Source organism: Chelonia mydas, chromosome 5, assembly GCF_015237465.2.
Source record: "Chelonia mydas isolate rCheMyd1 chromosome 5, rCheMyd1.pri.v2, whole genome shotgun sequence".
In the NCBI taxonomy this organism is placed as follows: Eukaryota; Metazoa; Chordata; order Testudines; family Cheloniidae; genus Chelonia; species Chelonia mydas.
This window is the reverse complement of record NC_051245.2, coordinates 59,372,095-59,399,406: the sequence shown is the minus strand read 5'-3', so window position 1 is coordinate 59,399,406 and position 27,312 is coordinate 59,372,095. Positions and strand designations below refer to the sequence as shown.

Here is a 27,312-nt window from a genome sequence, read left to right as displayed (position 1 = left end):
TGTTTACAGCAGATGCACTTTCCAGAGAAGTGGCCCCCACAAAACTAGAGAACACTTTAGAGATAGAGATGCAAGCCTATGTAGGTCTGATTGTAAAGTCAATTCCTATAGCTAACAGGAAATTGCAACAAATAAGAGAGGAAATGGAGAAAGATGAATCATTAGGAATCCTTAAAGAAGTGATAATTAAAGGCTGGCCTGAAGAAATAAACAGTTGCTATCCAAGTATAAGAGAGTATTGGACTGCAGACATGAATTTACTGTGATAGATGGGGTGATTTTCAAGGGCAGTACGTTGTAATTCCAATGAGCCTCTGAAAAGGAATGCTACAGAAGATTCACAAGGGTCATTTAGGAATTGAGAAGTGCAAACAATGAGCATGAGAGGTGCTATGTTGACCACGGATCAATCGCAACATCACTAATGTGGTAGGAAACTGCTTTTCCTGCTTGAAATACAAGCCATGCCAACAAGCAGAGCCACTGAGACCTCATCCAGTTCCATTAAGGCCTTATGAGAGGGTAGGCACTGACTTATTTACCTGGCAATCAAAGGTTTATTTAATAGTCACAGATTGTTATTCTCTGTATCCAGAAATTAGCACACTGCACAGTACGAATAGTAAATCAGTGATAGCTGGCAGGAAGGGAATCTTCTCCAGACATGGAATTCCAGATGAAGACTTTAGCAATAATAGGCTGCAATTTTCCAGTGCAGTTTAGGCAATTTTAGGCAATTTTCCATAGATTGGGACTTTCATCACAAAACATTAAGTCCAAATTACCCCCAATCAAATGGATTTGTGGAAAGGTCTATATGGACAGTAAAGAACCTTATGAAAAAAACTTCTGACAGTGGGGGTGATTTGTATAAAGCTTTATTGATTTACCAAAGTACACTGCTGGAGTATGGCTTTTCTCCAGTTCAGCCGTTAATGGGAAGAAGGATCAGATCTAATTTACCAATTATTGATAACCTGCTGAAATCTCATAACAATGCAACCATATGGAAGATTAAAGAAAATCAGAAATATTATTTTGACAAAAGGGTCTGTGATCTCTCATCTCTCAACACAGGTGATAGAGGAATCACACCTCTAATATTTGGGGCCAAATAGGTACTGTTAAAGAACAGCTACATCCAAGGTCTTGTGCAGTACAGACAGACCAGGGGGAGACATTTCAATGTAATCGAAGGGATCTATGAGTAATTCTAGAAAGTTCCAACACATTGACAATTGAGGTGGACTCTGGCATTTCCCATCTGACTGATCCTTTATCATCAACACACACAGGAGAAACTGTCAAGGAACAGGAGAACAACTCAAACTCTAATGAAAGGCTGATACTGAGAAGATCAGAGCAGGAGATTGAACATCCTGAAGGACTCATAAGAGACTTGCTAACCTTCCTGGAGAAAGGGATATTTGAGAAAAGTGAGTGGTAAAGACTCACTCAAGAGTGATGTTCTTTCTGGTAACCTCTCCTCTCTAGGTAGTTGACCCACTGGGTTTATGAAAATGTACTAGATGGGTTGAGAATATAATATATGTGGTGTTAGATAGTTGTAAGCGATGTAGAGATGTGTTTATGAAAGATTGTGATTTGGAGATGCTCCCTCATAAGGGACAGTATTATGAGTGTGGGAATTTGGAGATGTGCCCTGGAGGCAAGTTGGGAACGCTATGGCTGTGTGCAGAAACTTACTACAGAAACTCTCCAGTTTGTTTTATTAAAGTTTTATTCCTTTCTCATTCACGGGTTTGTTATTTAATGAACCCCAAGATTGTTACAGACATGTTTAGTCTTGAGGAAAGAAGTCTGAGGGGGGACCTGATAGGTCTTCAGATAAGTTTAGAGAACTGTGATCAATTGTTCTCATAGTCCACTGAAGGCTGGATAAGAATAATAGGCTTAATCTGCAAGAAGGGAGATTTAGAGATATGAGAACATTTCCCTAAATATAAGGATAGTTAAACTCTGGACTAGGTTTCCAGGGGAAGTTGTGGAATCCCTAGCACTGGAGGTTTAAGAACAGGTTGGACAAACATCTGTCAGGGATGGTCTAGGTTTACTTGATCCCGCCTCAGCACAGAGAGCTGGACTCAGTGGCTTCTCAAAATCCCTTTTAGCCCTACATTTCTATGATTCTATATGTATAGTATTTTCTATGTTTGTTTTCCTTTTAAATAAGAATTTTAAGGTAGTATTATTTATTAAAGAGTGCTGTTAACTTGAACTCTTTGGGGTAGATTAAATAGCATGTCATTAATTTGTTTTTATTAAATTCCTTAAAAATGTATAAAGGTTTTTATAGCTCCCTACTGATGTTTATAAAGGATATTTCAGCAATAGCATTAGCACTTAAGACCTTCCAGCTTCTAAACTTCTCACTGGAACCAGCAGTGGCATCCTAAGGAATGAAGAACCCCACCTCCTCCTACCCTCTCTCAGGCTTTTGTTCATCCCTGCTCCCATGCAAGTGGTGAGGGAAAGAAGTAGCATGGTTGAAAATTTTCATTAATGTAAAATGTGATTTGTGACTAAACAGAGTTTTATGTAAGTGCCTAATTTCTGTGACAAATTATTTTTTTCATTGAAAAAACTAGTGCCTGTAAACTGAAATATTTCAGCCATAATCCAAAATATTTCCATAGAATATGGCACTACAGTGCCTCATAGGAGTTGTAGTTTGCTTTCCTCATGTCCCTATTGGGCTGGGCTTTCCAGCCAGACTACATCTCCCATAAGGTACTGCCTTCCCTCCGAAACAGGAGAGACCATGGTGCATGATGAGAAATGTAGTTTGACTAGTGAACGTAACCAATAGAAAAGAATGGAAGAACGAGGCCCCCAAACTATAACTCCCAAAAGGCACCTTGATGGCATTTTCAAAACAAAATATTTCATTTTTGCCAACTATATTTAAGTTTTCATTTTTTTGCCCCCAAAATTGAAATTTGCCACAGAAAAAGCCCCCAATTTCTGAGCGGTGGTAGAAAGATAGAAAAAGCTCCTGTGGATCGCCTCTTCACTCCTGCCCCCAGGTAACAAACACTCCCTAGCCCTTTGTGTGATTCCTGAGAGGAAAGAGGATTTTTCTGATGTGCACCCCTTGCTGCTGTTGCTCTATGCAAGGAGTCCTAGGAGCTTCAAAAGGAGAGACATACTCAGAAAGAGCAGTAGCTCTGCTGCTATGTTACTGGAAAGCACCCCCTTACAGGTCCTGGCAAGGAGTGTGCATATAAATTTTGCCCAGAGTGGTGATGATAATCCAGGACACATCAAGTGCAACTATCAACAAAACATTGACTGTTCATGCATTGTATTGAATCTGTAGAATAAACCAGTTGAAGTAGAGAAATGTTTTCCAGTAGATTTCTCTTAGTTACAGTAATATTAGATGTTGTGTGTAACTGTAGAATTGTGAATACAGCCATTTTGAATAGGGTTTTGATGTTCAGGTTGATGGTGTCCCTTTTAACATACACCAAAAATAGCAATTGATATGTGGAGTGTTTCAGAGTAGCAGCCGTGTTAGTCTGTATTCGCAAAAAGAAAAGGAGTACTTGTGGCACCTTAGAGACTAACCAATTTATCTGAGCATAAGCTTTCGTGAGCTACAGCTCACTTTATAAATGTTGGAGGAGAAGAATATAACTTTTGGAACTGATATTTCAACTTTAACATTCCACAAACGTTCTTTGTTTGCACTTATAACACAAACAGACTAGTGGATGAATAGATCTGTATGTGTGTGTATTCCAAGACTCATCAATTTTTCCTTTTTTTTTCTGGCTAAGACTCTAAAATGACTAGTCTATTTTTGATTTCAGTTGGATTACTGATATTATTAAGTCCTAGTCACTCTCTCTTACTGACCCTGTTGGCAGAATTTAAACTATTCAAATTAAAGACCATGTTTATAGTAATACTGTCCAGTGATCAACACAGCAGTGTTGTCATGGAGACGTTTTTAAGGATACTTTAGGGTGTACGGTGCCTGTTTTGGATGAGGAGGGGTTGGGGGTGCAAAATAACTACACTGGAATATATAATACCAGATTTGAATACTAGAAGCAATCCAAATCACAATAAACCTTTAACCTTTAATTGTAAAGGAATGATCATTTGACATTATATTAGATCTCTGAGTACTTAATTACCAATATTCATTATAGTAAAGAAGAAACTGTTCTTTATTGCAGCCTAAATTGTAAGTTTATAGCACAGGTAGAGGTATAGCATTTATACTGACCAGGGTAGTTTTAATCTTTTCCCTATTCCTCTCACTTCCTTCCACTGCTTGCTAGTCTTCATACAAAAATCCAAAATGAAAGATAAACGCTAAACAATATACAGTAAATGAGAGGGCCGGGGAAATATTCTTGTAACAAATTTAACCTGTCCATGATAGCAGAGTGCCCATTTTATGGGGCCACATTTATTCTCATAATTGGCTATATCCTGTCTTTAAATGCCTATTTATTCGTGTCTGCCACCTTTCTCTCAGTTTATTGGCCCTTTGGTCACCACATTATCTTTCTCTTCAAAATCAGTTCACATTTTTATTAAAAGAATTTGTGAGATATTTAGATTAGTCAGAGTGGCAAATAGAACATGGACCTGTCAGATTATATAATTGCTGTTAAAACTACATTATAAAATGGCGAAACTATAAGTAGAATGTATCCATTTACTTCATCTGGATTTTATTTTCATGGATTGTTAATTTATTACCATAACTTTAATGACTTAAATACCATAACTTTAAGAAAAAAAGTTATGGATATAAATAGTTCAAGTAATACTTTTAATAATTCCTGTTCAGTGTAATGTGGCAGTTCTACAAGTTTTCAGAATGACCATAATATGAAATTCACAGCTACATTCTAGGAAAGATTAAATACATGAAAATAGACTAATATATTAAAAATACCAGACAGTTTTAATTACAAGAGACCTAGAATATATATGTAGAATATGTATGGACTGTATTCTCCTTTAAGGCTTGATTAAGCATTTAGGCACGGCCCTGTGTGAGTAGTGGTGCACAACTTCTTCCCTGCTTCTCTCTGGCTTTTAAGGATGAAGCATATTTCAGCTGTGCCCAGACATTGTTGGCTGGCTCATGTAGAGGCTACTCCTGTCCACTTGCTCACAGTGGGAAGTATAGTGTGTGCAGCTCCTGCTCTGCCTCTTGTAGCCAGAACCACCATAAGAGGTTTAATGCAGACATTGGAGGGATGCCTCCTTCCCCTTACTCCCATGTCCAGCCATGTTATCTACTGTCATAGTCAATCCCTTAATGAAGAATTTTTTTAAAAAAGCATGACTGGTATTAGTTTTAGTGTTCAAAGATTTAAAAAGGCACACTTAATTCTTTTATTTTATGTGTACATACGAGACTGACTAAAGCTTCACAATTTGGATCTGAATCTGGATTTCTAGCACCCTACTTTGGTTGTAGATTTTCTTTCTGTGTATATATTTAAAATAAATGTACAGTGCCTCAGCAATATAATGAGTTGAAGCTAAAAATGGGCAAGAGATATGGCTGAAACTGAAGATAAATCCTTCCACAGACTGGGAAGGAATTTCCATTTATTTATTTTTTGCATAGTGGAGTGCAGGTCAGCCCATATGGCTCTTGTTTGATCTTGTGAAGAAAGCCACTCACTGATTCAAAACGTTTGTTTGTAGGTGTCAGGTTGACCTGTCGGCCCTGAGTAGAGAACAAACTCACAAGCTGGAGTTGCAGCTGGAGGAAGGAGAAGGATGGTTGGTACTGCTGGTCACCCTGACAGCATCAGCTGCAGTCAGTATCTCTGACCTCTCTGTCAACTCCTTGGAGGACCAGAAAGAGAGAGAGGAAATACTAAAGAGATATGTATGTAGCACCTATTGCTTATCCTTCTTCACGTAATGTTGCAAATAATTAACTACTATGAGAAAAAAATTCTGAATATATCTACTACGTAATCAGTGGTGCTGATTTAAGCTAATAATTAATACTAGTAGTAATTGACTTAAATATCTAGATAACATCATCAGAGCCCTACAATTTACCTTTATATAAATGTTGTGTACATGAATATTCAGCTACTGTATTTGACCGTGTCATTTAAGTAGTTAATTTAACTACTTTATGTAATTTTGATTATTCTTGTTTTCCTAGTACAGTATAATTTAAGATGTTGTTTAGCAATTTTACAATATTTCAGAGAATCTTTACAATAGCAACTATTCATTTCAGCTTGTGTAAAGCACCCATATCCTTTTCAAAGGTTTTGCAGTTGTTATACAGCATAGTAGAAAGCAAGATGACTTCTTATTTTTTGACTAAGTGTTAGAGTTTGGAGCAGTGGTTTGTCTCATTAAAATAATTGTATTAAACTATCTTTCCATTTCAGAATATTCTGAAACAAATTATTTTATTTCCCAGCATCCTCACATGGTGCAGAATCTGTGTAGTTTTATCAAAGCAACAGAGAGGGGAGCTCTTACTCCAGCATTTATTAATACCTAAATCACTAAAAGTAACTGTCTTTCTACATATGGAGAATTAAAAAAAAAAGCTATTTCCACTTAAAATTACAAAGCTTTTATTGTACAATGCTGCCAGGTGTTTAGAAGGCTTCTCTAGACACTCAGCCATTAAACCAAGCTCTGACTAACAAAGAGCCGCTTAATATTTTTTTTTTTTTTTAGATTTTAAAATATTCCTATTCCCTGACTGACATCCTTTCAATAACTGAATTTAATAAAGATGTACCTTATCAGGCTGTGCAGATAACATGAAGTGCTAGTACTAATGCTGTACAATATTCTTCAAACAGATTAGCAGGATGTGCGCTTCAGCAAATTTATTCTGGCTATCTCCACTGAATCAGCTGTCTGCTAATGCTTGTACAACTCATACACCAATAGTGTTATCATAAACACAGTTTAATAGAGGTGACTTAGCAAGGCTAAACATTATATTTTCTAACCCAGCTGAGAGCTAAGGTATTGTGCACCATCTTTGAAAAATAATTACAATTATGAGAATTAGTTCAGATTTTGGTATCCACCAATACAGAGTCTGTTGTCAGAATAGATCTTTATAAATATAACACATTCCGATAGATTAATTTTATAGTTACATACATTTTGATATAAGTGTAAAAATACCACATTTTTGTGGATTATTGTGGTAGGATGATACAAGTTAAGTAGTATTGATAGTTTTCATAGTTTAGCAGCAGTATAGAAAAATATTATTGCTCCATATTTTTACATAGCATTCTTAAATTCCCTTTTTGCTTCATAAATTAAACACATAGCATTATTTATGTGGAAAAAGAATGATCAAATCATTTCGTATTCTGACATGTTCTTATATACAAAACATCATTTTTCAAAATTTAAATATGTTTTCAATATGCACAAATAAGCATTGTTTGAAGGATGTATTTAATTTGATATGTGGTAGAAAAATAAGGTTTGCAATTACATGTATTCCAGATTTTAACATTGGAAATGCCTGCTGAGAAATTGCAATATTTTGTTCACTAAACTGATCCATAAATAGCAGCAGAAATAGAGGGCAAAGACTTACAATACAGTATTTACAAAATTCAAATTTTCTTTCCTTAGCTCTCTGCTTATCTTCGGTGTTTGTGTCTGCCTTAAAGGACAGAGATGTAATAAACCAGTATTATGCAATTAGTGAGGTACACTATATCATTTGGTGTCTTTATTTTAGGGCTTTTTATTTTTTGCTTTCTTAAAGAATCTAGTTGCCATCTGAAATGTATTTTGCACCCATTCTTGTGGCCAAAAGCAGTCCATCAGCTGACCCTGGCATCAGATCAAGTAGCCTTGGAAAATTACTCTATTACTGTCATTTAACCATTTGTAGCTGAACATTAGAGCCCTACAAATTAAACAGACATTACTGTTTGAACCGTTATTTTACCACAATTGTCTGAGAAGATTAATTCCTTTTGGGTTCGGGGGAGGAGCACAGTAATGGGTACAGACCAAGAGAGATTGTATGACCTTTTCAGAATGGGTGTGCTGAACCCCTGGTCCCCCTTGTCACAGTTTAAAAACCAGAGGAGCTAGTTTAGAGAAGAAGTTGTTAGCATTCCATTTTTATTATGACATTTCACAGTCATCCGATTTAATGTCCCTTGACCGGATTGTCCACCGTGAGACGATGGGCTTGAAATGTTATTTAGAGCATTGATAAAAGGTGAGTGGTTCTAAGATGACAGCGAGTCATAAGGCTGGTGGTGTGACATTAATTTTCTCCATAACAGAGATGGAATAAGACGTCACGGTGACAAGCTGTCAATCAGTACTGGCCCCTCAGTGTATCTCGATGCCATAGGATGGGGTATTGCTTCTCCCATAATAGAGCTGAACTGAGATGCTCTCCCTGACAGCTGCTGCAGCCATACAGAAAATATATTATACAGCCTTTCATTAAAAAAATAAAGAGGACTCATCTCCAGAGCATTTCAATCTTTCCCCATCTATTGAGGGCTGAAAGGATTCACAGCAAATCATAGATTCCTCTGCTATGGAAATTTCAGGCTTCAGAAACCATCCAGGTTTTGAGGCCTTCAACAATAATCATAAATAAGAAGACAGAATATATTTTGATAAATCATTACTTAGTTACGTATTAAAGTAATATATTAAAATAATTCATATTTCATAGAGTCCCTACAATAATATTGTACCATATGTCAGGGGCCCAGAATGTCAGAATATGCAATAAATGACTCTAAATCAGCTGACTTGCTGAAACTAAAAATTCAAACAATAATTATCCTGCAGAGTCTGAAGATGGGTATCAGGTATTGAAAGTGAAATATAGCAATGCTGCCTTTTTTGCAGGATGAGCTTACCAATGTTATATGTGTTTTTTGGGGGTTGCGAGGGTTTATTGTTTTTTTGTTTGTTTCTAGCCACCATGAAACTTGGGTTAAGTAGCTTCAAAAAAACCTGGTGCAGAAACCTTTTTGTAAATCTCTTCCACACTGCATTAGAAGAGGGAAATTATTTCTGTTATGGTACCAGCCCTGATAAGAAGCTTCCAAAACTTGATCATTATTGTAATAAATGACAGACTGTGCCAACAAATATTTGAATTATAACATCACTATCTGTAACACCACCTCCACCACCCTCAATTTGCAAGCACATAAAGAGAGGGTGAAGTATATTTTGATTAAACTTTGTCATCTGTCTATTTTAAACAGATTTCTGAAGATAAACAAATGTTTAAAAAGATTAAAACATAATCCTTGTGATAAACACTTTTCATATATGAAAAAAGTAAACCATATGAGATTACACATAACTGCATTTCCTCAGCTCAGTATACCAAGGTCAAACCTTCACTGTAAACAATAAACAGTCAGATGGGACTTATAAAATTAATGTCAGAGTATGATTTGACTGTCAAAATTTTCTTATTAATAAAAGACAAGGATGCATTTTATACTCCTAACATTTTAATGGCTATGTTTGGTATGCATAAATATTATATATTTTTCAAGCAGCCTAACATTTAAGATTATATTCAAATAGCATCTTTAACAAGTAGAATAGTAATCTTAGTTTGCTCACATCAAACTCTAATTTTCCATAATAATCAGTTTTACCCCCATGTAATATAATTCAAAATCCTTGACTCAGTGTCTCTGTTGATGCTTACATGACCTACAAACCAAAATATTATTATAAATATTCAGACTATAAGTAAGAGGTTTCACATGCTTTATCTGTGTCACAATAATAGAATAAGACAATGGGCATAAAACCTATTGGGCCTTAAAAAATGGGTACAAGTGTTTTGTTGATGAGTGACGTTGTACGCAAATGATAACCTTTACGGCCAAGATTTTCAAACACTTTTGAAAATCAGACCACATCCCGAGGTGTCTAAATCTGGACTTAGAAGCCTAATTTTAATTTCCCAGTTTTGAAGATACTGATTTAGATGTATAATATATAAATGTTAGCAGTGGTCCTCTCAATTAATTGTGGGGTTAAAATTGCATCTGTGGAACTGGCCACTGCATTCAAGCTTTATAAAAAACGTTTCTGGCCTATTGCACTCAGTTACTGTAATACCATTTTGTTACTTTGTTATTTAAAATCACAACAAAATACTGTTTCTAAATAGTTGTAACAGAGAATTCTAAAAATATTGCTTATTATGAATAAGGGCTTGTACTCTATTCCAGTTTTTTTTCTTCTTCTTTTTATAAAATGTGTCTAAATTATACATAATCCTTGGTGGTGGGGAAAAGAGATTTATTATGAGAGTTCCTTGTAATGTACTGAGAGCCATCTTTCAGTCTTTTCTTCTCTCTTTGCATGTGTCACTCTTGTTAAGCACAGTGGTAGTTGCATATTTTCCTCAAGGGGAAAAAAGAATTGGCCCTTAATCACACATGAACCTGTCTTGCTCAAGCTATAACAAGGAAAACATAAGTATGATTCTCATGTGCAAGAGGGACTATTGTATATTTGATCATTTTTTAAAAAATATTTTGTTATTCTTAATAGGATATCAAAATTTAAAACTTTGTAGTTAATAGCTCAAGTATCTAATATTAGGGGAGTAATACAGTAGCATTAATTTCTTATTAATATATTTTATCCTGACATACTCTTCCATTTTTATCTTATAATGATTGGGTAATGGAGTGTGTTGAAACAGAGACTGATAACAGTAAGTTCCTATTGAAATTAAAAAGTTAAAAAGGCAATCATTTGAAACAGCATTGTATTTAATGAATTTTGGATTGGGGAGGGAAAACGATTAACCTCTTTCCTTTCCACACAGCCTGTAATAACTTTTTATTATTATTGTTTAGAGCACAATGAGGATGTTTCACAACATGAAGGATGTAGGATTTCTACAGGTGAAGGTCATCAGAGCAGAAGCATTGATGGCAGCTGATGTCACAGGCAAGGACTGATTCAATTTCTATGATAGTAGATAGTATAATTAGCGAGTCTTGGATCTGGTCATTTTTAAAGAATCGATCAGTCTCCACAAGGTGTGAAGTTTAAGGAAGATAAGTGTGTCAGAATTTCATTGCCCAGTTTGCAAACAATCCCACCTTCTATCCCCAAAAAATCCCCGACCAAAACTTTTTATATGCTGGGCTATGAGCCCTTGTAATACCAGGGACTAGAATCCTATATAGAGTATCTATGGGAAAGGAGAAATACACCTTTTTCTCCATCAGAGGTCCTGCAAAGACATTTCATGAGCTACAAATGCAGGACTTTATTCTTTAATGGATGCAAATACACAAAATTCTCAGAATCAAAACTGCAATGAGTTAACAGTTCAAAATATGAAAGTCAAATACTGCTCTAAAGCAGTCATCAAAATAATCTTTCGGTACTTGCTAAAGAGCTTGCCACACTGTATGTGGTTTAAAATAATAAAAAAAAAATCTTCCAAAGAAATAGTTTCCCGCAATCAGTGCTACAAATGTAAATGACCCATTATAGGTAAAAGACTGGATCTTGAATAACCGCTTCCAAAATAATCACAAGAAAATACAGTTTTGAAATCATTCTGTTTTTAAATCTTCTTGTTTTGTCCTTGTACTAATAATTAGCTGATTGGATAATTTTGCCTTCTGCTTTTGGAAATTATTTAAGAATAATCATTGCCGTCATAGTAACCATTTTTCTTCAGAAATATGTTATCTCTTAAAAGTACACCCACCTGCACACTGCACATGCTGAATGGAACAAGATGAGATTGTCCTCTTTCAGAAAGTAGCCATTGCAGCTGTAAGAATTCATGAATATGCTGACTATATTAACCTAGTTGGCTTAGCTGCCACTTGGGAACCTGAAGTACAAGTTCTGTCACAGGTATAAATATAGATATATGGTAGAAAATTCCTTTCCTAATAGTTCTGTGTAAATTAACATGAATATCAATAGTTTATTATCTTAGATGATCTAACAGGACAAAAAATTTATTGCTGAAACAGGTCATCCTGTTGGTGGAACACAAAATAACAGATTCTTTCTTTGGCAGAGATTGGTGAAACACTTCTAAAGGTTCCTCACTCTGCTTTGACCTTATAATCCAATGTGGTCTGAACAGAGAGAGAGATTAAGTTATTCAGGGGGAATGGGATAATTCAGTCTTTGACCTTGTTCAGTCTTGGACTTTTCCTGATCAACATGTCATCTGTGCCAGTTGCCGAAGTTTTTGGAAATACATTTGATTCAATTAGAGATGTACATAACTACCAAAAACTATTTTCAGACTCTGCACATTCAGAATGACTGTCGGTTAGCAAGTGGAAGGAATATTTGATATCCTCCCCATTCCTATGTGTCCTAAATATTTTGTCCACCATGAATAGCCAGAACAATTATTTATATAATATAGGTGTTTTTAAAGGGTATGTATTTCAAAAGTTTATACAAATTATTGCACTTTTTTGAGGAAAAAATTGCCATCAGTTTGAAAGGCAACCGATAGGTTTTTTAAGAAAAGCTGTAATTTACACCTGTTTTATGTACTGGCCTTTAGAATTATGTGACTGATCTACCTTCAGATTAAATTTTGAATTTGAATAATGTATGTTTAGAAATAACTGATGATTTATTTGCTGATTGTTTGGTCTTTAATTATTCATTATATGTTCATCCCACGTACACCTTCAGTGAAGTATCTTGTAAATAACATTTAGGACCTCATCCTCCAACTCTTACTTAAGTGAGTAATCCTTACTGATGTGAGTAGACCAGCTGACATCAACAATGCTACATGTGTGATTAAGAATTGCTCATATGAATGGGGATCAGGATGCTAATCTGCATTTTTTTCCTATAATAATCCAAATAATAATACATCCTTTTTTCTGATTTAATCTTATGGATTTTTCTCCTGAGTCTAAGCAGCAACACACAGACACTCCTGTACAGTACCTGTGTGATTTACTCCCTTTCTGTAGGCTGAAAATATCCCATTTCACTTTCAGGCCTTTTTTAATATAAAGTAATAAGTCAAAATTCATTAGTTTAGGCTGAATAGTTAAAAAAATCGTAATATTCCATCATTAAGCATAAGCACAGAGTGGGAAAGATTTCTGTAATCTTTTAAGTAGTCATCAATCTTACTACAGTAAAAAAGAATTTTTTCCTTTCAAAATGTAAAATTTTTCTTTTGTTACTATACATTCATTGAGAAGCACTGTAATACTGTATTAACTCTGTGTGAATAAAGAGCAATTGAGAGTCCCATTGAATGAGGGAGTAAAAAGCACAAATTACTTTTTAATGAAACCCTCAATTCTTTTCCTTTCCACAAAAAGCCCATAGCCTTGTTCAGACTACAGTAGGTCACTTCAGTTAAGCCCCTAATAAACTGTTGATAGTAGAGGGTAGTTTTTTCTTTAGGCTCAATAGCCTAGTGTTGGACAGTGCACTTCAAATCATTAAGGTTAATACAGATTAAAAAAAGAGATTAACTGGGTGGTTAAGGCCTCCGTTTACAACTCCCACACATACACATGCATTGAACAAGACACGAGAGCGGATTGAAATTTCAGTCAAGTTGTGGGCAGGCTTTCACAGCCTGAGAAACTGGGTGCTACAGTTTTGAAAATTGGTCACTGTTAAGTGTGCTATAACTAGGCTTGAGATGTATTGAAAAGTGCTATTCGGTGAACCCATTTCCAGGAACACACGAAAAGGGCATAATCCTCTGAGGTGTTGAGTGCTTAGCACTCCAGCTTGATTTCAATGGGAATGGAGAGTGCTGAGCATGTTGTAGGATTGGTCTCTAAAGGAGCTGACCTACTGTAAGAATATACTTTCCTTGCACCAGACAAAAATACAGAGCAGTGTATCTCAAATGTGGTCATGGAATTCCTGCTTCAGGCCAAAAATATTAGGGCCTTCACCAATGTCAACTTTTTTTAAGTTGGGAAATGTGGTGGAGCAAAGGGCATTCACCAGAAAAATATTAGAAAATATATTTTTGGAATTCTAATTTGACCAAATGGAATGGAACAAAATACTCTGTTTGGTTTTTCTTTTCTGCCTTAGACATTTTAATTTAAATCCCCTACTGAATATTACTTATTCATGCTTGGGGGTGGGTTGTTGCAGGGTTGCAGTTGGTTTTTCTCCCCCAAGTCCTCAACAAAAAAGAAAGTTCTCATCCCTTTTCCCCACTTTACCTTCAGCTAGCTTGTGATTCCCCAAAAAGTGATCAAAGTCTTCTCAGAGAGGCAAGCCCCTTGTGGTATATACAATTAAGCCCTTTTAAATGAAGGTGTATACTGGCAATATAGTGAAAGGTAATGCATAATGGAATCATCATGTAATTGATATCTCAAATTAATATATTTTATGTGTACCTAACCCAAATATATTTCAGAAAGCAATAGGCACTTTTTAAAATGAAATACAATATCAGTTAAAGCAATAGCCAGGTAAAATGTATTCTGCTTTCTGCAACAAGGTTACGTACATAGAAGGCTTAGCCCTCTGGAGTGAAAAACCTTCTGGTTTAATAAGATGGTGTTTGCTACTCCTTTATTAAGGTAGACATGTTCGTGCTTTTCTTTTGAAGAAAGCTGCCTTATTATTGATGGCAGATTATTTAAGGAAGAAAACAGAGGAAAAAGATATGCCCCCATTTTTATCAACTTCTCTAAGACTCTTATTATCTTAAGAAATAAGAGTTAGCAACTCAGATTCATTAGTAATGCTAAATCTAAGCTCCATTTGACAGCCTGCCTAGAAAACAGTTTGTTTTGCTGTCTGTGGGCTTTAATTAAGATGTGTTCAATTCCAGTCTCCTAGCTCCCCCCACCCCACTTGCTGTGACACAGACTGGTGATCAGACGCTTTCAGATGGTCCAGCCCATGACTTTGACCTTCTGCTCAGTCCAGCGTTCCCTGGGGAACCGTTCAGCTCATGAGGTCTGATTTCACACTTCCAGGATGCCTCGGCTCTCTTAACAATGACAGGGAGACAAAGCCCTTTAGAGCAGGCCGCATGGGGACTTGTTTAAATTGGAAACTAGAGAGGAGTCAAGGAACAAGGTTATGGGCTACAGAATAGTGCTTTTAATAAAGAGCTCACAGCTCTGGTTCAGCTCAAAGAGGGCTACCTCTGTACAATTAATTGAGCCATTTATCTGGAGCATCTTAGACCTCTACTTTCTCACAGTATTATGTGATAAATATCAGCTAAGAGGCAAATGAGATATGCATGAAATGAATTTTTAACACTTTGATTACTGTGTCTCCTGACTTCATTAGAAGTAAATTTACTTGTATTTCTGACCTCATTATCAGTTGATTGTTACTGTGTTTTAGGTTCTGAGATTTCTAGATAGAGTTTGGTATAAAAGGTATATTTTATAAAAGGCTTTACAATAGTTGGATTTACTATCATAGATAGCTGTGAGATTCTTCAGAGAACAGAAAGAAAATGCAGTTTGAGTGAACCATTTTTTATATTTTTTCAAAGTTTTATATAAGACACTCAATCCTATTCCCAATAAATTCAATATTAAAATTTTGATTGATTTAATTGAAAGTAGGATCAGAATCAAGATGATAAAATTTCAAGATTGTGGAGTGCAGATGGACTTTTTTTAACTGTAAGTTTTTTAAAGCTATGTTTTCAAAAAACATTATTTGAATTTGTTCCTGAAATGTTTGCAAAATTTTCAAATCAAATGTCAAATTTATGTGTACAAATGTTAATTTTGAGTACAGATATGGAAGCCTCTACACAAAAAAATTGCTGGAGCAAATTTAGTAACCCTTTGAAATCATGGCTCCAAATGTAATTTGCACTATCTAGTAGCAGCATATCCAGCATCTATATACGTTTTTTTAAATCAGTCTTTATGAAAGTAACAACTGATCATGCAAAATAGACAATATTATAAGATAAATAAAAACTCAAACTGACCCTAATATTTTATGTACTCAAAGGCTTTAATTATTAAAGGAAAAACCGAGTAACAAAACTATATCAGATGTTTATTTTCTGTTCCTTGACTGGATGAGCAGAGCTCTCAGAATCAGGTTTTTGGTGCAAATACTTGATTACTAACTTTAAATTTGCTTTATTCAAATATTCTGCAAAATTTGTTTAAATGTGGCTGTTGAACTGAATGTCCTTGTCAGATATCCTGAATATTCATGACACTCAGACACATAATTAATCAATAACAACATCACTGTGAGCTAGATATTATCATCATTTCTGTTTTACAGGTGGAAAACTAAGAAAGGTTAAGTGACTCAACTAAGGCCACAGACTGAGTCATTGTCAAAGCTACCATTAGAACACTGGAGTCTCTTGGTTTTGGTCCTGTACTTAATCCATTAGATAAGGCAGCCTCTCATAGATAGATTCATACATTTTAAGCCCAGAAGGGACCATTATGATTATTTAGTCTGACATCCAGTATAACACAGACCATAAAGACACTGTTGAGCTATCGTTCCTTGTGGCCAGAGGGCATGCCAGCTGCTCAGTTGCAGGCAGCTGACTGCTAGGGAGCTTGCAGCAACCTTTGTGACTTTAGAGCCTGCCCCAATGGCACGGTCATGAACTGTCTTGCAGTTTTTCCAAAAATGAACAAATTTTTGGCAATGGGTTTCATAGATCGCAATGGCCAGCCATGGGCAATTGCATGATGATTTGTGATATTTTCAAACAATAAATGACAAACGTTCAATTCTCACAACTGAATTACATTTATGTAAATATCCTTCTGAGGACAAGGCCTGTGAACTTATTTTTGATAAGTGCAATTGAAATTACTTCTGACATTTCTAAGTCTTCACATAAAGTAGTCACTGTTGCAGGTCTCAGAGGAAAGGTCTGCTCAGGGCTAGGAGGAGGCGGGAAGGGAATGACTGTTAGTATAACATGAATAGTGCAAAAAATAATTCAGATTATGTTTATCTTGGGCACAGAATTGATATTCAAGTTCTAGCCTAATTACAACCTAGCAAACTCTATACTAGAATTTGCTTGAGTAATATAAACTATCATAGTTGTACATAGCTTTATGGTCTATTGGAGCCCACAGAAATTTAGGTTCTAAGCTACATTCATTCCTGGTTTATGCTGGCACATGATCCTTCTTAGTAAAATATATATATATATATGCCAAAGATACAATGTAACCATGGTCTTGGAAAGAGACATGGCCAGGACCACATGCTGATTTAGTGCATCCTCACTGTAGCCATCTGTGTAGCTTAGTGGAGTTGGCGGGGCACTGCAAGTGAATCTTAACTGGGCACAGTGGGCTTTTTGGGGCAGGTGGAGGTGCATTGTACATCGTCTTGTGCCTGCTGAAATGAATCTAGCCCTGTGAAGTTTAGCAGTTCTAGGGAGAGAATAGATCAATGGCAGCTCTGATTAAGAACGTACAAATTACCCTTTTGGAGAGACCACCTGTCCTTTAAGTCAGTTGTGCTCTGCTCTCTCTAACAGTTATTAATGGATTTTTAAGGGAAGGTATGAAAAAAACAAATACAAAAAACATGATGACATAATTCTATAAAGGAAACATTCTGCCTGATCCTAGTTGGAAGTCATCTTATTTCCTGTAATATGAATATTGGTGACTGTCATTTTAATCCAAATGAAAGCATCTGCAAATGCTAGTCTTACGCATTTGAAGCCTCACTTTTTAAAATGTCTAACCTACTTAACCCAATAATATTATGCAGCAGAGTTCTGTACATTAATATTTTCATGTTGTTTATAATTAATACCACTTTATAATGAAAATGCTTTTGCATTTAATCTATGTAAAATATAGCCAGTAAGAAATTTAAATCAAGGGCCAAATTCGATGGCCTTTAATCAGGGAAAACTCCCATTTATTACTTTGCATTGTTAAAGTGGTCGGGACTAAAGAGAAGGGGAATCGAGCATTGAAATACAGTAGATAAATCCATTCTATCCTCTCAAATGCCTTTTTCATCATTGCCCCATGAAGTTAAACAGAAAACGCCAAACGTACGGTGCACCAGAAGAGAAAATGGAGATGAAATCTAAAATTGTGTGATTCTTTAAAATATAGTTTTCTATTATGTATCTTTTTCTTCTTTGGAGGTATTATTATTGGACAGTTTTGTGGAAGAAGTGCATTTTAAAGAAGGATTTGAGTGATTTGAGGTAGTCAAAATAGGTAGGTTAGTAGATCCCAAGTTGTCATATAAGATTCAGTGGGAGGATTATGGGCGGTTTCCAAAGCCCACTGAAGTCAGTGAGAGAGACTGCAATTGACTTCAATTGGTTTATAATTAGGCCCTAATATAATGAGAGGATAAAAAAGGGGATGAGATAAGAGACTTAGAGACTTTGGAAAAGTGTCACCAGTGGTCTCGTCGTTGTTTATTCAGATACCATATAGGGAAGCAAAGTTGACTGAATGGTATGGTGGCTATTTCCTGCTGATATTTAAAATGAGTAGATGAAAAGACATTAGTATGGGGAAGCATGTTTTGAAAAATGATTACCCATGTTTGGCTTTTTAGAGTCATAGAGTTTAAGGCCAGAAGGGAACACCCGATCACCTAATTGGTCCTTCCGTACGTCTCAGACCATCAACACCCTTCAGCACCTGCACACTAAACCCAATAGTGTCATTCTTATAGTTTATTCTTATTATATTTTAATTGTCTGTGCAGTGCCTTAGTGACTTGGCAGGGTAGGAAAGAGAGTACAAAAATGCAACTACATTGCTTGAAGAATTACCTGAAATAAAAGGAAATTTGCCCTGAAATAAAGAATTTTCACTTGGAGGAAGAGGTGCTAAGAATAAAAGAGGCTTCCTCTGGCTTCTGCACCCTACAGGTTTGGAGCTTTGGTGGAAGGGATAGGTTAGAGCCACGCCCACTTGACTTGCTCAGGAGAACAAGGAGCTGAGGGAGTTGAGAGTTCTACCACTGCAGCTAACATTAATTTGATGTTGCTTTATATAAGGCATTTATATAAGGAACCACCAATTAATGTGCCTGTGTCTTGAAGACAAGGTAGAAAAAATAGATGATGTCCAGGAAGGAAACCAGATGAGTTAATGTGTCGGTTAGGCTCTCCTACCTTCATGCTACAGAATCAGAGGAAGAAAAATGTGTTAACAGGAATTATTAAAAATACCTCTGGAAAAATCTGATTTGGAACAGTGTCCTCTGGATTAGCAGTTTTCTCTTTTCATGGTCTGATTCAGGGGAGACAGTACAACAAGGGGTTATAAATTATTCAAGGAGATTCATTTGGAAAGGGAGGCAGGCAGCTGTTGCAAAAGTGGAAGTAAAAAGGGGAAGCATCCTAGGTTCAAATGGAAGATGGAATGTCACAAAAGTAATCACAGAAGCAAGTAAAGTTCTTAGTTTTTTTTCATTCATTTTATTGTGATGGTGCTGAGTGGAGTTTACAAGCCTAGGCTTCTAAGTGTCCCTTCCTCCTGATAGGGTAACTGATATTTATTATTATTTTGGGGCAGCCTAGAGGCCTTAACCTGGTCCAGTCCCCTTTGTGCTAAATACTTAAACAGACATATGGGAAATGTTAGCTCTGGGAAAGGGACTAACAGCATAAAGTTATTTTGTCAGGTGTCTAGAACCAGTGAGATGAAGGGTATACATGAGCCCCACCAAGCAATTGTAAGATTTCTCCGGATTTGTCTTTGTGGATAATGTCCACTTATTCAAGATAAGAAATATTGATTTCCAGCTCGGAGTAAGGTTTGCTCGTGCCTATACCTCCAGAGAGCACACAATGGAAGACGATGTATGAGCTTCAATTTTGGATGCTTCAAGGAGAAATGCTAATATGGAGGAGAGTAGCAAGGCCCCTCTGAACCTAGTACCAGATCCTGCCTCTGCTTCAGTTTTGCTTCAGTTTCAATCATTCACTAGTTCCTAGAATTCCTGATTCCCAGTGTCATCAGGTGATTCCAGTGATCTAGCCCTGTAGCTGAAAACAAACACAAATCTTCCAGTGCTGCCCTTCTTCTGAGCTCAGCTTCTATCTCTTTTGGGCTCTAGTCATCCATCCACACCTTGTTTCCAGGGGTCACTGCTCCTCCTTACCAGGTGGCAGGATATGGGGAGTCCATGTCCAGCCTCTACTGTGGGTTACCGGGCTTGGAACAATGAGGTTCTTTGCCTTCTATAGTCCAAAACTGCCTTGTCATCTTCCTGGTGTCTCTTCCTGTATTCCCAGACCTCCTGGCTGCTCTCTGTCTCTTTATAAAGAATCAATTCCCAGGTCTCCTCTCCTTGGAGTTCCTCTCTCTTTGAGCCTCTATCCCCACTCCCACCCCTCCCTCACTGAACCACAGGCTGCTCTTCTTCTCACCACAGGCCTACTCTTAGCCACTTGATCTTTTGTCACTTCTTTCTTCTACATGGGGCAAGCTAGCCCTGGCACAGGTATAACCCAAAGCCCCTTAAAAGGCCAGTTCATCTTGTGACAAGGTGCTTTGTCATACAGCTGTTTAACTCAGATATGAGGGCTTTAGTCTATGGAAAAATATGCTCATGGACAAAGATTTGTCTTCCCATGTGAGATCCCTTTCCTCCTTTTAGAATAAGATGTTATTCCTTGATGGAGATGGCAATGGTGACAAAACTTCTGTTGGTGTAGTAAAGAGTATATGGGACACCTCATGTAAAGTGTCATGATATTCCCTTATGTCCTAAAGCTAGGTCAATATTATTCCTTCATTTGTTTAGGCGCATTGAAAAAAGTTGAACTTATGCATGCAGACGGGTTGTTTTCTTTCCAATAATGATGGAGAAATTAGATTCAATCTAGAGGAGCAGGAGCATGTGATCAAATGTCCACCATGATTCATGTCACCTATTATTTGGCCTTCTTGACAGGACTGGTATTAATATACCTTTGTAAGAAGAAAGTTATGGAAAAAAGTGATACATCAAAGTATGCAGTAAACAAAAGAAGTGTTATCATAATTTCATTTTCATAATTAACTTATTGTATCAGATACTTTGTCTTTATTTATAGTAAAGGGCATTTAGACACTTCAGTGAAAGGAAACTTTTTAACCATATTCCTGTTTCTGTGTACAATGAATTCAAACTAATCATGTTCTACAATCATATGCAAATATAAGTGAACAAAGAAGATGATACAATAACAGTTTACTCTGCTCAGCTAGTACATTTGTTCTGCTTTGTAATTGTGACTATCTCTTTTCTTTTGAAATATTGAAACAGAAAACCTCAGAAATGTGAGAAATCAGTTTCTAATTTCCTTTTAGAGTTGGGAAGTGGCAGGTAAACGTTCTGAGATGCAATATTGTATCCATCTCTTTTTTCAAGTTTAAAAGATTCAGTGATATTCAGCTTTCTATAGAATGTAAATGTCCACTGTGACTGTAATTCACATTGTATTTAAAACAATTATTCTTTATCATTAAAGTTAATAATATCCACATTAAACTCTGTTGTAATCTGAATCAATATTGCAGTTTGGAAGATGTGACCTCTGGAGAGCTTTGTCTAAATATTGATTTCATTGTCATTTGTAAAAGGTATGAACAAATTACATGCCTTACTAGTATCATTAATGTAGCGCCACTGAATTTATGTGTTCTTATAATACATGACATCGCATTACAGGAATATTGAAAACGTGAAATATAGTTGCTTAGTATGCTAGATTTGATTGTGAAGAGCTAATGCCAACACTCAATAACTTTCCAACACTTAGTTTGCGTGAGGGAAACATAGTTCCCTCAACTTATGGGAGTATGAGTTATTTTGGGACTTGGCACTAATGTATTGGTACCCTTAATAATGATTCACAGCCCAACATGCAACTTCTGTACACATGTGCACCTTTTGCTAAACATATTGACTTAAATAGGATGCTCATGCATATAAATAAGCATAGAATTTGGCTTTAAGCCATCAGCATCAGGCCATGTTGGAATTTACGTGTAATGTTCTTGTTGAGAAAATGCTACTTCATTTTATTAATTAATCAGATGGGAGAGGGGGAATGATGCAACAAAGTGAAGTGGTTGTCTTCTTCAAGTAATTGTTATGTAAATAAAAACAGAGCTAGAGCCAGACACACACTCTCTTCCACCCGTGAATTAGTTTGAGTTTTTATTATTATTTGAGGGAAAATATCTAACTTGAAGTATTAGCTGAATAATTTGCATCACGTTATGCCTCTTTCTTAATTTCCTGTGTGTCAGGATGATTTAATTATCTGATCAGTATAGCTAACTATATGGTTGATCATGCAGGGTGTTGAGACACTTCAAAGCCTCCTGGTTTTGCTCAGCACATTGAAGGATCATGCAGTTTGTGATCAGAAAAGCAGTACATATGAATTTATCTTTACATTCCATGCTTTTTTTTTTTTAATCCAAGTTGAGAGGAGGTTCTGTGAGTTTTAGGTGCAGAATATTCATGGATTTTGTTCCATGTTCTCTCTCTCTCTCTCTAGGTAAAAGTGACCCATTTTGCGTAGTTGAGTTGAACAATGACAGACTGCTGACACATACAGTCTACAAGAATCTCAACCCTGAATGGAACAAAGTCTTCACATTGTAAGTTTTTAAAATCAGAGCTACCTACTGCTAAACTAGGAAGATAGAGTTAGAACACTGTTATTTTTTTAAACCAAATAATTCATTGAAAAGGAATTCAGTTGAGGATAACAAAAAAATGTTTTCAAAGAAATGAAGACTAGATCACTTCGATGGTAAGAAAAGAAGTCCCATTCCGATGAGATGCTAAGTGTGAAGTGCTAAGCATTCTAAATTCCCACTAGTTTTAGTGACAGTTGATGTCACAGGACTAGGGCCTAGAGTTTGAAAATGAGGAAATGTATTGATGCTTATGAACTTTATAAAATGTAATTATAAAACACTAGTTAACTGTGGGAAGAAATGTAAAACACACTTATTTTTCTGTCAGATCTTATTGATTATTTTCCTCTCATTTTGTCAAATGACTATGACACAATAGTATCCTATATTACACTCATGCAGTGCTGCTATTGGATAATATATATCTGAAACATTCATTTTGTGGAGGAAGTGGTGCACATTGTTTTTATTTCTCTATGGTTTTGAAAACAATAAAAAGTTCTGACAAATTCAAAGCACAATTTTTCTTCCAAGAATGAAGTGTCACCTTGTTTCTTTCTTTTTTTAATACTTTGTTTCTCCCTGAGTGTATCGCCACACCAATGAGGAGAAAACTGATCAGAAAAATGAAATCTGCAAACAATCCTCTCTAAAACCCAGGAGAAACTTCAGCTTTTTGTGTGTTTGGCATAAATGAGAATATCAAGTATTACTCTTGATCCCAAAACAACCTCTAATTTAATTTCCCCATTGTTCTTAAAATTTGTCAGTCATCTCTTTACAACCTGTGCTACAGGATCTATAGATCGTTGCTCCCCTTCCTCTGTGATGGGGCCTTAGTAATGAACGCAGATCAAAAGAAAAATCCCACAGCAATTGTACTTCTCAGTAGCTTCCTCACAAGTTCTCATTTATGAATCTGTAAAAACACGCTAAATTCTTCATTAATTTTTTTAATTAATGCTAAGAGAATCAGTAACTAATTAACCTCCACTACCTGACTGCGTTCTCTGAATGAGGAATCAGACATTTTTGTAAAGGACAAAAGACTGGTCAGAAACTAGAAAAACTCATACAATCGTCAAGGAGGATCTTCACAGGATCTTCTGTAATACGTATAATTGTATCAATTGTTTGGGATATTCTCAAATTTGCTGATTGATTTTTGCCTTTAAAAAAAAATTTCCTGTGTGTGTGTGTTTTACTCAAGTTCAGTTATTTTCCTTTAATTCATATTTTCTGGGTAAGCAATTTGATCAAAGAACAAGTGCTGTCAAACAACTTTTGTTTCTTTTTCCAAACCAAAAATCTGAGTAATCGCATAAGATTTTACTGCATACAGTGCCATCTGCTATGCATGGTAATGGACTATTTAATATCTAGTAGCTGAAATACTATAAAATGCTGAATAATGTTATATGCTTTGTATACATCTTTCCAAATTTCTTTTTAGTGTGGCTATTGAATAATTCGGATTAAACTGGAATTTTGGAAGTAGAGGGCTCATTCTGAGCCCAAAGATCTGCTCAGCTAGTTCATTATTATTTATTTTCATTTAGAGAGTTACAGCTATCAAAGAGGTTGCCATTTGAAATTATCTCAAGGACAGTAACATTTTAAGGGATAGTCTTTTATGGGTATCAGATCTGCTGTCTGCATCTGTAAATCCCTTAGTGCTACTCAGCACTGCCTTTCATTGTAACTCTTGCAGTGCCCACACAGGATAGAAGATTTAAAGAATCAGGTCTATGGTGTAAGGTCGTGCAAATAGCAGAACTGCCATGCTGCCTATGAAGTGACCAAAACTGTGGTTTTCTTGCATTCAGGGGCTTTTCATTTACCTAAATTTTGTTCCCTGGATGCTTTTAAAAAATATACGTATTACTTGCATTTTGCTAACTTTATTATGTTTTTGTCCTTGGTAACTACTGATGTCAGTGACATTTCCCCCTCTCCTCCCCCCCCCCCCCCCCCCCGTGTGTATTTTTTCCTGAATAGCAATATTAAAGATATCCACTCAGTTCTTGAAGTGACAGTTTATGACGAAGATAGAGATCGGAGTGCTGACTTTCTGGGCAAAGTTGCGATACCATTGCTGTCTGTAAGTTTCATTCACCTGACATATTGCTCTGTATTTCTTTTGCTCAAGGAAAACATAAAAAAATCTCAGCTCTGTCTGTCATTTCTCAACCAAGGTCTGTAATAAGAACACTAAAATTTTTAACATACTCAATTCACGGCCATGTTGAATCCCATGATAGTTAATTTTTCCTGACAGACTTGGTCCTGGTAATGAACAGGTACTTGTCAGAATTGCCACAGTTGTTTTGGGTTCTCTGTCAGTTTCAGCAGCTGGGGGTCAAAGGTTACTGAGGAAGTGTATTCAGTGGAGACCGCGAGACAGACGGCTGTCATGTCCTTTTCCCGCAGATTCAAAATGGTGAACAGAAAGCCTACGTCTTGAAAAACAAGCAGCTGACAGGGCCAACAAAGGGGGTCATCTATCTTGAAATAGATGTGATTTTTAATGCTGTAAGTCTTAACTTTGGCTTTTTTGTACTGCTAAAGAGTTCAGTTTCATGAAAGCTTTTGTTCCTGATTTGTAGAGAATTTCTGTCATTCCTCATTTTCTCTAAACCTTGATGTATACTACAGAATACTCTTCTGCCACTGGCTGGCACACCCACTCTTTTTGTTCCTGTGCTGCTGCTGCTGCTGCTGCTATGGCTGCTAATGTAAGAAACGGAAACTCGTGCCTGTGTGTACATTTATATTTTATGGGCTTGGCAGCTATGACTTTGAAACTTAATAGTTATTGCAAATTGATGTCTGTATTGTTAGTGAGTGTTACGTAAGCCCATAACATTGACACATATTTTGATGTATAGGTGAAAGCCAGCATACGAACATTAATGCCCAAAGAACAGAAGTACATCGAAGAGGAAAACAGACTGTCTAAACAGGTAAAGCAGAAGAAAAGACTAATCCTTTTGCAAAGACTTAACATCAGCCATAAGCTTCTAGACACCTCGTGTCAAACTTCACTGGGGGAAAAGAATTACATGTCCATGATCTGTTTACAAAACTAAATTATGAGATTCAAGAAGAAAGAAAAACAAATATATAATTTTTATTATGTCAGTTCATCGTCAATTGCAATTTGATTTCCATGAAATGTGTGCGTGAGAACACAATTGAAATCATCAGTGTGTCCACACATATCAGGTTATAGCACAGGTGGATCTAAGCTAAGTCTAGCATAAATTTATGCCATTAACCTTGATCTGAAAGCACTCCATTTTGTTTGTGGGGGAAAGGAAAGTATTAACATTCTCTTAGCTAGGTTTTAAGTGTTGTGCTCTATTAGAATCTCAAATGAGACTACCAAAATCAAATAATCTATAACTTTTCAGGGCCATCCGATTGGGAAAACTGTGTCCCCTTTTCCTTTTCAAATATTTTTGCCTCATATGGTTACGAGATTTTCTGGTAATAATTATTTTAAAGGCACATCTTACGTTTTTGTCCTCAATTATATTTGATATAACTTTTTTTCACTTTCGACAGTACTCTACTGTTATGTAGAGTTGGGTATTTGGTTGGGCTGTGAGGAGTAGAGTTTTTTGTTGTTGTTTATGGTGGGAAAGGGAGAGGTTTTAAACAATTTTATTTTGTCAGACCCTAGGCTATTCAAATACTAATGAGCCTTCATAAACATTAATATGATTTGCAATATCTGCCACATGAATTATATATGCATTGTCCATTGTATTTCACTGAAGAGATTGTAAAGGGCAAAATACCGTCTGTCTTCACTATTGTAAGGAAAGCAGTTTCTAGAGCTGCATTTTTTCCTCATTATTACAGCAAACAAACAAGAAGGCCTTTTATTCAAGATTCGCTGTTCTCCCCACTTTCATAACAGAAAATGATGGTTATTGTACTTGCTTGCAGTTGGCAATAAACTTTAAATACCCTCTTTTAGTTTTAGGATATTAGCTTATAATATAATACATCATATAAAAGAAAAGGGCTATTCAAAAATTACAAAGGGAGATCTTGAATTAACGGTAGGTACAGTAGCATTTTAAAATGTCTACATTTCCTGATGATCAGTGGGATTTTACTTTCACAGATGAATTTAATGTGTTAACTTAAATTAAATGATGCATTACTACATTCAGCTCTCTTATAAATTAGGGCTCATTATCATTTTAGGTAATTTAAAGAGTTTTCTCCCTGAATTGAAACCTGTATCTCTGTATGACGCAGTTTTGTGCAGATAAGAATAAGACCTCTTATGGTTAAGATTACAGGGATAAATGCTATAAAATACGTGATGACTGCAAAAGCAACTATAGCAAGGTATTCTAAAGCAAAGGGGAAAAAATTGGATGCACTGAATATAGGTGATCTGTTCAATTAGAGCTATAATTTTGCACAGTTTGTGCACAATGGCCCACAACACAAATTTTTAAAACAAAGGCCAAGATTTTCAAAACATTGAACTCATGGGAGTTCAAGAGCTCAGCACTTTTGAAAAATCAAGCCACTTACTTACTTACTTACTTACAGCCTAAATGTAGTCTGAAAAACCTAATATTAGGTACCCAATTTTGAAAAATTTTGTCAACATATTTAATAA

General features: G+C 36.1%; 1 protein-coding gene across 7 annotated transcripts in view; it reads left to right on the top strand.

Annotated features, from left to right (window-relative positions):
* Window positions 1-27,312, top strand: part of MCTP1 (multiple C2 and transmembrane domain containing 1) — a 449,620-nt gene that overhangs the window by 274,958 nt on the left and 147,350 nt on the right. For all 7 annotated transcript variants that reach the window (XR_006290946.1, XM_043546884.1, XM_043546885.1 and 4 more), the window contains 6 exons: window positions 5,704-5,890; window positions 10,881-10,974; window positions 22,523-22,625; window positions 24,666-24,768; window positions 25,098-25,199; window positions 25,556-25,630. Coding sequence is in view for 6 of the 7 variants with exons in the window: in XM_043546884.1 (XP_043402819.1) it covers window positions 5,704-5,890; window positions 10,881-10,974; window positions 22,523-22,625; window positions 24,666-24,768; window positions 25,098-25,199; window positions 25,556-25,630 (664 nt within the window). In the remaining variant the exon portion in view is untranslated. The remainder of the gene's footprint in view (window positions 1-5,703; window positions 5,891-10,880; window positions 10,975-22,522; window positions 22,626-24,665; window positions 24,769-25,097; window positions 25,200-25,555; window positions 25,631-27,312) is intronic.